Source organism: Gobius niger, assembly GCF_951799975.1.
Source record: "Gobius niger genome assembly, chromosome: 1".
NCBI lineage: Eukaryota > Metazoa > Chordata > Actinopteri > Gobiiformes > Gobiidae > Gobius > Gobius niger.
In genome coordinates, this window is record NC_136852.1 from 18,602,919 (window position 1) to 18,616,344 (window position 13,426).

The following is a 13,426-nucleotide window of genomic DNA, read 5'->3' on the forward strand; positions in this document are numbered from 1 at the left end:
TATAGTATTATTAGCAAATAGATGAAATCCTGTAGTCAGACTGGGCTCTTTCCATCTTTTTTCTGATATTTCCTGCATGTATTGTAAACAAAGTTGGTTATCTGGGATATTCTTCCTGTTTCATAGAGTCGAGCCCCTCAGAGAAGGACAGTTAACTCTCTGGAGACATCTATTTTTACAGTACGGCCTGTGATTGGCTAACGAGGTGTGTGTGTTGTGTCATAAGGCTCCTGTATGCCATCTGTCGCCCAGTGGAGCCCTGCTGAAGCCAGACCACGCCTCAGATCTGCCTGTGAATGTGAAACACAACCTTGGGCTTTCCTTGCTCTTTGAGTCCTGAGTGCTCCGCTTCAGGAGAGGGAGGGGCCATGCGGAGCGGAGCGGCCATCATGACGCCAAGGAGCTCCTCTCTGATTGGTGCCGCCTGATTGATTTTTATTCAAACTGCTAACACAAGTCGACAGTAAATAATTGATGCATGTCATGGTATTGATTGCTGGAGATTGGAAGTATTGGCAGAGAAAGTGCCATCTGGTCATACCTACTAAAAGTAATCAGAGCAGATTTACGCAGCAGGTGTCCCGACAGATTGTTTATTATTCATCTCCAGATTAGTCTAACTGCAGTTTCTTGTCGCACAAGAATTGTTTATGATTGAGCTGAGCTGGCTCGTCCGCGGTCTTGGATGACTGAAGCGTGGGCATGTGTGGGGGATTGTTATTTCAGCAGGATACAAGTTTAGCATGTAGCTATCATCAATCTACTCGGACGGGGACTTGAGGAGAGTGGAACATAACAATTAGTGTTCACTCAAGTCCGCATACGAGTAGACAGCCACTATAGAAAAAGAACATTCTCGGAAAACAGTTCAGCTACTTTTAAATTGCAAAAAGCAAATACAAATAATGTAACTTAATTAGGAATTTCGTTGTATTTTCTAACGCTACCAGTCATGTCATATTGAGAGTATGGTATAGCAGTGATACAGGCCCAGTGCCATCATCTGCTGATGTGGTGAATCCAACATGTCTAACTCTGTGCTGTAACGTATCGAGTCTGGCCCAGGGCCCTGATCCGCTTAATCTGCCACCTCCTACAGTGGTTTAAAGCAGGCGGCTCACAGATGGATACTCCATGGCTTATGTACAATGAGACGTTAATGAGAGACATCTTGAACAAGCATCCGCCATGCTACAGGCGGACAGGAAAATCAAAATTCATCTTTGTTACTCTTACATTTAACTTTTGAATGTGTTTTAAACATTTTGATTCATACATTGCTCATTATTGTCTTTTATCTTTGAAACATAGTTGATCATTATTAGGATGATGACCTTTACTGCCCTATAATGTTTTGTGTTCTTTTGCAAAAAATGTTGCAGCCAGGATGTGTCAGACTGTCAGAGGAAATGGAAGTTCTCCTCAAATGGAAACTCGGGCTTCATGTCCTCTACTGCACATGCTTGTCACTTTCAAAATACATTCATAAAATCTAAACGACCTGAATGTAGCCTGAGACACATTTTCTTTCCGGAGCATATTTAGTACATTATTATTTAGTGAAGGAACGCTTGCTATTTGAACATTTTTGTCACAACACATGCCCTCGTCTGAAGCAGCAGAGACGTCACTAAAGAACGTCCTACATTCTTTTATATCGGGACATAAACATCTCAGCTATTTATGAATTGAAGGTGATGTCATAGCAGTGAGGGCTTTTACCTATTCCGTTTTAATGAGACTACAGAGTGGTCTTAATGTTTGAGCTGTAAAAGTTTGACTTTATATCACCTGACTATGGCGAGATGACTGGATGGAAGAGTTATGAACTAATGCTAATTGAATGTCCTCACAGTTTAACACAAATGGCCGCCCTGCCCTTGAGACTGACAGGAACAAGTCGCCCTTCAAGATCGAGACGCCAAATGGCTTTCTTAATGTCTGCGGGTTCAGGTTTGTTCACTAGCAAGGACCACGCCACAACAAAGTGCAATTAAGATTTTATTCACAGGTTATAGTGTAGAGTGAAACTGGGCGAGACTGTGGGTGGGGGCTCCGTCTCGGATGAACCCAGCTATTCAGGACCCCCCTTCTAAGCAGGAGAATCATTGCTGAAATGGAACAGACGTGAAGGGAGGGAGGGTGGGGTCGACAGTTTCAAACAAACTGAGATGACGTGGCTTGGCTTGGCATATAATGGCTTGTGAGTAATTAGAGGCGTGGTTAGGTGAAAGCAAGAGAGCAATATTGACTCCATGAATTGACAATATTTTCTTCTTAGTGCATCCATTCAACACCAAGAGGAGTTTTTAGGAGCTTTTTCCAACCTGTGAGAGATTGATCTCGAATCAATAGGTAGCCAGAGGTTCCCATCCCTAATAGTAAGCTGATTAAAGCTACCTCCTCACTGTAAGGTGCATAGGAGTGGGCGGGGTGAAGGAGATGGCATGTGACCGTATTTGAGCATAAAGCTGCTGCCGAAAAGCAGTGAATCATGTGTCCACCACTTCTACAGAGTACGGCAGTTCCTCCTTTAGATCAGGGATTTAGAGAAGATTTTGGAATTGGTGTTGGTTTACAGTTACAAATGAGACACTGTTCAGGGAGCAACTCTAAATTTGACTGCCCATCATTGCTTGCTGTGTCTTGCTGGGCCTTTCAGGTTGAATATTTTGTTGTGGTTGACTTCATCTGCAGACAAGAAGAGAGCAGCTGATGCCTGATCATGTCATCACTGTTGGCGTTTGACTCGTGTTTATTTACCGGCAGAGCAGCATTTTCCTTGGCAGGTGCTAATGTCTGTCTCTGTATGAAAGGCAGTATGTAGCTGCTTAAGAGAGATGGCCAGAAGCTCAGCTACAGCCAATTGTCCTAATGCCAGCATGCAATGGGACAGTCATGGCCATCGCTGTCCACTGTGTTTGTTGGCCGCCTCCTGACTACATCATGGTCGATGCTTCTCTAACGCTCAGTCTCGCTTCAGTCAGACAGCTGGAACTCTGTCATCTACACGGCATAGTGAGTGCTCAAGTGGCGCCCTGCCTCTCTGCCCTGCCCCTACTGGCTGCTTCTGAAATGGTGCGTCCCTCCTATTGACGGTCTTCCTGGTCGCGCCGGGCAGGCTTATCCGGCCCGTCCCGGCGTGTCTGCAGGCTGCTGAAAGGACGCACAGAGAGAGCAGTGTGCTGGTGCCAGGCTGCAGCTTGTGGCTGAGTGCTCATTGTGGCTGCTTCACTCTGTCCCACACCACCCTCTGTTTTCACACCAACATCACCCGAGCAGGTATCTGTCATTCAGCTGCTCAGGTTCTACCTCTCATTCAGCTCTCTGGTCTGAAGCTCGTGTTTCTGCTGCTGCCTGGGCCAGTCTCAGTGTGGGTTTGTTAGTGGGAGTGTGTCGTGACTAGCACTAACAGGGAAGCTCTGAGAACACAGCCATGATTAATGTGAAGAAAGAGTGTTTTTATGACAGTCGGGTGATTCATTGCGCTCACACAGATGTGAACATCCCAGGCCTTGTTCATGCCACACAGACTCCCGATTCTAAGTGTTCTTGTAGACTTTCCTCCGAGATTCAGGCTGTGGAATATAAAAGATATCTCTGCTCAAACGCAGAACTCCACAGTGGTTCCATCTCACTGCCTTCACATGTCTGTTTTAGACACAGCAAACCCACTGCTTTGTTTATGCACAGGCTGTACTGCTCCACTGCCCTGGGCTCCAGAGAATTGTATTTCAACAAAGCCTCAAACTTGGAACATGTTTACCTAATGGCTGTTTCCAAATACAGCGTCTAAAATAATTTCACCATTTAATAAATGTGAAACTCATTTCCCTGCACTTGTTCACTTCATTCCACAAATGTCCCTGTGTTCGTCTGTTGTCGCATGGCCTTGTAATGAGCCTTTTAAACAGTAAATCATCCGAGTGGCACGAAGCGGCGCATGATGGCCACTGATGCTCTGGGCTTTTGTGGAGGTGCAGCTGAGGCAGATGCTCAGGGCTCTCAGTCTAAATTGGCTGAATGAGGATGGATTCTGTTGAGCACTATAGCTCATTCAGCCACTTTGTCTCCAAACTGCGCTGCTCAAAACCCAAACACACGGATGCTTTCTGTGCTCCCTAAACACGCTTTGCAATGTGGAAGATTTCAGTAATTCAGTGCTACCTCTATTCATCATTTTTGCACTTTAAGTTGCCACCAGCTGCCATAATAAGAGTAGGCAGACGTAACATACCTCTGACACAGTGACCTGCAGAAGGGCAGTGATTCACTCCTCTCTGGCTCATCATCAGCTCACGCTTGTGCCTCTGATGTGCGCTGTTCTCTTACATAACCCACTGGACACATTACGTCAGGGGTTCATTTCAGATTTAACTCATCTTTTTAATGCATCGCTCTAGACGTATAGAATTAAAATTATTTATTTAGACTTTATGCTTGGAGCTGCTGACCATCTGTCGTGCGCTCTTTGCACAAACAAAGCCTGCCAAATATTCATGCTCCACCAGCATTAGCAAAAGACTGATGTTCTCTACCACAGGAAGAAAAAAAACATTAGGGATGACTAAAAGGGAATGCGATCGTTGTGATTTGCTGAAAGTTTTCAATTCATTTGTGATTAGATTTGCAGCCCTGCAGTCAGCGTGAGGTCTCTCTCGCAGTGAACGCTACTGAAAAGCAGCTGGAGTGATCAGGTGCTGCTCCTCTGTTGACTACAATCCAGCGTAAGTCACTACTCGAGGCTCCGCTGCACCGTCCAATCAGGGAGCCGCGAGGGAGGGGTGGGAGACGGAGAGCGCTGATGTCAAATTATGGAGAGGGGAGCTGGGAAACACGTTACCATGGCAACTCAAGAAGAGAGTATAACTCCGCTCGAGAGGCATGAGCAGAAAGCAAATACTGACTGTTCCCTAAAAGTACAAACTATAAGCACTTGGGTCGCATTGTAATGCTGAGAGCTGAGGAGAGTTCCAAGAAATATTGTTTTGTACAATTTTCTAAAAAGACACACAATTATCAGCAGCAACAACTTTAATTTTATATTTGTATTTATACATCTTAGCTGTGATAAGTTAGTGCTCAATCTGCCAGTCCCAAGCCCAGATGAGAGTAGCTTCAGGATGAGTATATGGTGTGACAACTATGCCGATATGTACAAAATATGCACATAGAATGGTTTACATCACGCACATAGTATTGGTTACTTCATGCACATAGTTTGGCTCACTTCATGCACATAGTATGGGTTACTTAATGTGCAGTATGGGTTACTTCATGCACATAGTATGGTTTACTTCAAGCACATAGTATGGTTTACTTCATGCATATAGTATGGGTTACTTCAAGCACATAGTATGGTTTACTTCAAGCACATAGTATGGTTTACTTCATGCACATAGTATGGTTTACTTCAAGCACATAGTATAGTTTACTTCATGCACATAGTATTGTTTACTTCATGCACATAGTATGGTTTACTTCAAGCACATAGTATGGTTTACTTCATCCACATAGTATGGTTTACTTCAAGCACATAGTATGGTTTACTTCATGCACATAGTATGGGTTACTTCATGCACATAGTATGGGTTACTTCATGCACATAGTATGGTTTACTTCATGCACATAGTATGGTTTACTTCAAGCACATAGTATAGTTTACTTCATGCACATAGTATGGTTTACTTCATGCACATAGTATGGTTTACTTCAAGCACATAGTATGGTTTACTTCATGCACATAGTATGGTTTACTTCATGCACATAGTATGGTTTACTTCATGCACATAGTATGGTTTACTTCATGCACATAGTATGGTTTACTTCAAGCACATAGTATAGTTTACTTCATGCACATAGTATGGTTTACTTTAATGCACATAGTATGGTTTACTTCATGCACATAGTATGGTTTACTTCATGCACATAGTATGGTTTACTTCATGCACATAGTATGGGTTTCTTCATGCACATAGTATGGGTTACTTCAAGCACATAGTATGGTTTACTTCAAGCACATAGTATAGTTTACTTCATGCACATAGTATGGTTTACTTCAAGCACATAGTATGGTTTACTTCATGCACATAGTATGGTTTACTTCATGCACATAGTATGGTTTACTTCATGCACATAGTATGGGTTTCTTCATGCACATAGTATGGGTTACTTCATGCACATAGTATGGTTTACTTCATGCACATAGTATGGGTTACTTCATGCACATAGTATGGTTTACTTCATGCACATAGTATGGTTTACATCGATTACAGAGACCAGCCCGCGCTGTCAGGCTCCGAGTATGTGTGTGTTGTACGCCGACAGAATGGATAATGAGCATAATCCCACAAGGCAAGTGGAGCGAGTCACACAAGCTTTAGCAGCACATCCAACAGACCGGGCTGCAGCTCTGGAGGAGCCCAGATAACTGCGCCGGAGAGAGAGGGCCGCGACTGCACTCTGCACAAATCCCATACACTGTCCTGCCTCTCCTATCATATCTTTTACCAGGGCGGGGGTGAGATGGCAGGAAAATAAATCTCTTTTAAATTATTGTTATCTATATTTTAAAAAAAAAGTATATATGGCTTTTCTCTGGCTCAGGAGCATAGCCAAAATGTTGTTAAACCTCCACTTAACCAACTCCACTCCTGTACAGATTAATACAAAAAAAGTGGCCATTCTGTTCCTCCAAAGTCCTGGGCTCCATTCCTTGACCAAGCAGAACATTTCTGTGTGGAGTGTTGCCTCCATCTGCGTCAAGTTCCCCTTCCTCCTAACATGATGTTCAGGTTGGCCCATAATGGCGGCGTGTGAAGTAGCGGCAGCTCAGGATAGGGCTGCTCGATTATAGAAAAAATAATAATCACAATTATTTTAGTAATAATTGAAATCGCGATTATTCAAACGATTATTTGTTGCCTTAGTTGATGACATCATCACACAGCGCTAATGTTTTTATGTCAAACCAAAGCCTGAGCCTTTAGCTCGTGAAATACGAAGGGAACAGAAACAATCATCTCAGCAGCATGAAGTAATAAGAGTTTGTTTGAGCTCCGTTGATCTGCTCCTGAAGAAGAGTTAGACTTTTCTACTAAACAAAACCAGAGCCTGAGCAAAGGATGTTGAGGCTTCTAAAACAGCTGTTCTTCTTTCAGCACAAGGTGAGCTCTTAACAGTGGTGTTATCTCAAGAGTTAGGTATAAAAGTATTAGTAGATATTATTTACAGTTCTGTCACGCTGCGCTGGTGTTTCAGCTGATCAGACGCGTCACACAAACCGCGCAGGACGGACTTTTTGCGCTTTGGATGGACGAGCGGGAGGGCATCCTTAATAATCGTTTGTTCTCGATTATGCTATTTTTGTGATCGTCTAGTGTAATAATCAAAATCGTAATCGAATTTCGATTAATTGCACAGCCCTAGCTCAGGACTAACTCCCATTCTGAGATCTGCGCAATTTAGGTGTACAACTGTGTAATGATGACAATAGAACCACTTTACTTTTCTTGCTTCATTTGAATATATTGCCCAGCCTTTCGTTTAACATTAGTGCTAAGAAGTCCGAGCATTCCTGTGGCAAAGGTTCTTTAAAGACCCAAGCTGAGGAGGGGTAAACAAGGCTATTAAGGCAATCTCTCTCCACTGATGCAACCGCTGATTACTGTTGCAGAGAGACGTCAATGTCCATCATTTTCATTCAAGAAAATACTCCACCACCACCAGCAGCTGAACCGCATGCTCATCGTCACACTCTGCCACGTGCAAGCGCATGTGCAGGAGCTGCTATTAAAATGGCACAAAGCCTTCTGGGTGTGTGCAAGAAATAATGCATGGACCGCAAATAGAAACTCAAAGCAGCACGGGGTCCCAAAGAGTGCACTGTTATTACTGCAATTACTGTAAAATAAGGCCTGAGGTACGGGGATCAGGCGATGTTTGGATGCACTCTCAGCTAATGGGAGCTGGCTGTGTAACAAAATGGGGTTTATGATTGGAATTGGTTCACACTCCGCAGCATTAAGGATTTCGGTGACCCACAGAGATATGAATTATTGACACTGCAAGCTGTCTCCTATAGTCATAATCAGTCTGCATCCAAATGTGACTTTGCCCACAGCCCACAAACTGTGTCACATTCAGATGTGCGCGGCTCCTCTGCCTTCCAAAGTAAACAGATGCATATAATTTCCCCTTAATTACCATTTCAATTATAAGGCGTCGCCAGACACGGAACAAAGTCGAAAACACAGGATTTTTTGACCCATGTTTTGGCATTGATGTTTCGTTAAAATGCATGTTTGGCCAAATAATGATTTTGTTTATTTCTCTGACAAACTCAATTCAAAGCTCAGATGGCGTCAGCGTTCTTAACACAGTAACTGCGATGTCCAGTTAGTGGCGCATAACGTCTTGTTGGTTTCATAACCGTCCCTCGCCTTTCCTCTACTTATCTAAAGCCTTATTTGATTGTAATGGAATAGTGTCTGCCAATATTATAAAATCCAAAATGTTTCATTTAGTCTTTTTGTGTAACGTTTCCTTTTAAATCAGTCAGGTTTGAAAAAAAAACCCACACTGGTCTGACTTTAAAGAAAGCGTTAACATAACATGGGAATCCGCCATCTTAGGGAGTACTAGTGACATTTTCCATGTACACTAAGGGATACTTTACTATGGTAGTCACTGGAGTTGTTGCATTTGGACACCATCCTTTGCTACATGGATTTACCAGTTGTGACTCAGTATGACTTGTTCCATGGCTCTTCTCTACACTTAATGTATTTAGCTAATGTCTGTCTATGGACAATGTTGACTTGCGCAAGACAAATGACGGATTCCCATGTTAACGTCTAATTTACGTTTCAATTCCATTCCGTGCTCATAAGAAATGCACTGACAACACGGCATAACAATAATTATATTGCTGTCAGAGATGGTGTGTTATATGAGCCACAGAAGCATTTTCCTCTTTTTCTTTTGTTAAAGTAGAAACCTGTTGCTTGTTTTCTTTTGTTTGGCCACTTTCACAGACCACTGCACCCCAGGCACACCCCTCAAGTGCTGACGTTTTGGAGAAGCTGTAGCCCTGTCATCTAGCCATCACAAGTTTAAGGCTGCTTGTCAAACATGAATCTTTGCGCTTTTTCACTCCCTCCACATCCACAGAGAGGACAAGAGGCTCGCTTTCCCACCCAGAAACAGATGCAACAGTCTGAGTCATTCTCTCTTCCTGTCAATGGTCATATCGCTCTATTCTAATCCGTGTAGGTTTCCACATAGAAGCTTCGTATGGAGCCACAGTTGCCTTTGGTAGATTGACATTTGTGCCAATGAGCCCTCCGAACACCAACTACTCACACATTAAGCACGAAAGGCCGTGACTTTATCAGCAGAACTCCAGATGCTGGGGTCGGATTTAAAAGGAAATTGTTTCTCGAAAGCCTCAGTGGGATTACATTTCTAGGACGGTGGCCGTTAGTTGTCATTTGAGCACCTCCCGCTTGGAAAGAGTTGCCCTCTTTAACTTGCACTCGAGCCGGAGACGCTCGTTAGACTTCTTTATGGATCAAAAACGTGCTGTGGATGGAGAGCAATTTCCTGCTCTCTCTCTGAAATGATCTGGAAAAGGATTCATAGCTGTGCTCAGGGCCTGCGTTGGCTAATTAGCTTCGGACTAAAGAAGGATTTAATTTGCTAGGGTCCCTGATGGGGCAGGTGTGCATTTCTACACGGTGTGAAGAGATTACTTTAAAGCAGCGACAAACATACCGGATATCTATTTTTCTTCAGAAAAACGGCTTCCAGGGCTGCGCCAGAGCTCTAAAGCGCAAATTGAATCAAAATAGCTCATTCAATAGTCGTAATTTGCAACTTTCAAAGACCACTATATTCTTTGCAAACAACAAAATAACTCCACGTTGTTTAATTATGTATTAAACCTTCTGACCCTGACTCAGCAGATCATATTTCATTCTTCTCTCAAATGAACGCTCCTGTGTTTCAAATGTCCACAACTTTTTTATGTTTGGATTAAGAAAACTCTAAATCTTTGTATTATTATTATTTTTCTGAGAAGCTGTAATACCCAGCCTTTGTACCTGTACAGTGGCGCTGAGCTGCTTGAAGCTCGTCAGACTGTGGGAGTCGGTGGTCACGTTGCCGCTTGCGCATAATACTCTTTGAGGCTGGATTTTGGGCTTTTTAGTCACAGTTCTTAGCCAGCCACTGTAAGCGGACTGTCTCTCGGGAGCTTCAGCATCAACAGACAAGAGCAGCTTTGTTCTAATTAAGCCCGACCACACTCTGCTATATGGAATAACAAAACATTGTGAAATCGTGTTGGTATACACAGACATAAATTTACACACATAAACTGCTTCGCGAGACTGAAGGAATGGTATTTTTTTCCCCGTCGTAGTCTGCTGCTCAGATCTTAAATTAAATCCTGCTGCAGTGTTGATGTAGCCTTGCTTCAAACATGGAGATAAAGATAGAGGCCGCGGGCAATAATAACAAGTATCTTTGGGTAAACAGGTAGCCTTGTCAGACTCTCTCTCAAGTGGTGTATGTGAACGGCATTGATATCTGCTCATCCTCCTGTCTGAGAGCGGTAACAAAAAACAAAAAAAGTTCAGTTGAAGCCGCAAGTTTGTGTGTTTTTAATAATTTACCACTTTGCCGCGTCTTGCTTCAGTGAACATTTTCCGAATGACTGATTTGGTTTTTCACATTTGCCTGTTCTAGTTTCCCTGGATGTCCTGATAACCCCGAGTCACGGCGAGATTAGCCTGGGAGAGTCCAAGTTCTTCATTTGTGAAGGTAAGTGTTGGGACTGGGATCTGGGATTTAATGCTTGTACTGTGGAGGGAAGAATTCTTTCCTCCACTTGGTTTCTTCCCCTGTTATTATGTAGAAGTGTTTAGACTATTACATAATAAAATAGGAATAATTAAAAGAGGTCTGCAAGTTTCTGAAGTCACTGTAACTGCAACACGCTGCAAGCTTCAATATGTTTTTTCTGTATTTTGCTGTATCCAGTGACCGGAGCTGCCAAGCACATAGACTGGTTTGGACCAAAAGGCGAGAGGATAGAGCCCCACAGACAGGACATAACAGTCAGCCGTAATGATGAGTCATCATCCACCCTCACCCTGTACAACGCCGTAGAAGACAACGCGGGGACCTACAAGTGCGTGGCCACCAGCGGAGACCAGCAGGCAGAGGCCACCGTCAACGTCAAAATATTCCGTGAGTGCAGCAAAAACGAAAGCTCTGCGCAGAGGGGAAAGCTGTTTGTTGAAGGGTTTTTTATTGACTGTTCAAGGGCAAGACACTCCTTTTTTTTTCTTTGTGGGGGAGGATGGATTTTTCATCAGTTCAATAAACGGTGGGAAGGCCATTAGAGGGGCCGTCTAATGATCCTGTCCGTGTTTCTCCTGAACAGTAGCTGTTATTGTCAATGAACACCAAGCATCAGCAAAGCATCAGCACATGAAGTTTCAAATCATCTTATGCTTCCAGAGAGGTTATGTATTATCTATTTTAGTGATTCCTACTGTGTTAAGGTTTTGCTATGCTAAGTTTCTATGTAGCGTCAATTCACAAAATTAGAGAAGAGTCAGGAAAGGTGAAAAAGTCAGTTGTTTTTTATTTTTATTTTTGTCTATCTTAAATTTAGCACGTTCTTGACATATAACTACTTACTTCTATGAGCGCTGTGAGGTGCATTTAACAGCTCTTAAATGTGTTTCGTGTGTTGCAGAGAAAATCACTTTCACAAACGCTCCATCTCGACAAGAGTTTAATGAAGGAGACAGTGCCAACATAGTGTGTGATGTGACCAGCTCCCCTCCGCCCACCGTCTTCTGGAAGTACAGAGGAGTGGGGATTCAAATGCAGAAGGATGGTAAGGCTCTGAATTGGTGCTGTTTTGTTGACAGTGAAAAATGAAAAATCCAATCGTATGAAAGTTGCGACTAAAGTGAGGTGCTTTTTTTTGTTTTTTTGTTTTTTGCACTGAGTTCCATTGAAAGTTGTGGCTTTTTTCTGATCCTTTTGAAGCATAGAAGAGCTTTGTATACACTTGATCAAACATACTGCTCCGGTGTCACCAGAAGTAAGAAAGCTTTGTTTTATCATCTTATTATCAGGACAACTGCCTCTGAGTGAGAAATATCTCCCCAAAGAGTCTTTTCGAAAAGCAAAAGATAATTATTAGTGGAATGGAACCTTTAAAGGCTGCTTCTGAAACAAACCCTTGTTCAGAAATATTTCAGCCTGCATAACTAGCACTGAGGTGAAGCAGATGTGAGGCCAGTTGGAGAATGGGGTGGAGTTGGGCTGCAACACAAGCTTGGAAGCAGATGAGGCGGTGGAGGTGAAGGCTTAAATGTAGGGTCCCGGGCGAGGGGATAACACCGGCTGCTTCTGAAACACATCGTTTTACTTCCATGCACAAATTACCTTCAGTAGTTTAAACATTTCACCTCCTTTAATAAAATGATGGGGTGGAACCTTTGTTTTGCAGTACCGTTTTTTTCTACTATATTCTTAACCATTCAAATCCACCTGGTGTAATCAGTTTATTTTACACAATAGTACACAATAGATCCACATTGTTTTGTGAAAGTTTTATTGGATGGTCTGCCCAGTTCACTTCTCTACACAATCATGCTCTGAACTTCTGGCTGAACAATCGGGATGCGAGAAATCTGCTTAGGTAGCGCTTATTTTCTTTACTCATCTCTGACCTTTTTTTTTTTTTAAAGCCAACACCACATTAACAATATGTACAAAAAACTATGTCGGGCTTCTGAATCTTTTTTGTTCACTTTTTTTTGTTTGCTTTTGTCTGTCTCAGTTCGGTTCAAAGTTCTGCCCAATAAGCACCTCCAAATCCGTGGGATAAAGAAGACGGACGAGGGCTCGTACACCTGTGAGGCCCGGCAGTTCGCTCGTGGGGAGATCGATCTGCGGGTCATCAAGGTGGTGGTGAATGGTCAGTTCGCTCTTTTGATATGCTTTTGTGCACATCTTTGTTCGGCCACTGTCCTGTGATACACAAACACTCTGTGTGGAGCTGCCAGGCCTTTTGAGCTTACATGTGCATTAAGCGGATGTGACTGTAGGTTGTACAGTATAACGGCTGCCCAAGTCACAATCACATCGAAAGTTAATTGTAAATCACCAAGACTGCAATTTTTAAATCAGTTAAATTTTACAAACAACAACAAATATGTCTCCGTGGGGTCTTTTATGTTTATAACCCTGCTGCTAACTCAGTTCTGGCATGCATACAATTCTTGTTTTACAACAGCAGTTTATACTCTCAACAGTCAGTGCTCCTGGACATGTTTAAAATTTTAAAACATAGTTCACAAATCTAATCACAATGCTGGTGACTCATGTGTAGTCCGGGTTT

The 13,426-nt window shown here is 42.9% G+C and overlaps 1 protein-coding gene across 6 annotated transcripts in view; it reads left to right on the plus strand.

Moving 5' to 3' along the window:
- ncam1b (neural cell adhesion molecule 1b) overlaps nt 1–13,426 on the plus strand; it is a 50,728-nt gene that overhangs the window by 11,081 nt on the left and 26,221 nt on the right. For all 6 annotated transcript variants that reach the window (XM_079556929.1, XM_079556930.1, XM_079556932.1 and 3 more), the window contains exons 2-5: nt 10,750–10,824; nt 11,044–11,253; nt 11,768–11,911; nt 12,866–13,003. In XM_079556929.1, the coding sequence (XP_079413055.1) occupies nt 10,750–10,824; nt 11,044–11,253; nt 11,768–11,911; nt 12,866–13,003 (567 nt within the window). The remainder of the gene's footprint in view (nt 1–10,749; nt 10,825–11,043; nt 11,254–11,767; nt 11,912–12,865; nt 13,004–13,426) is intronic.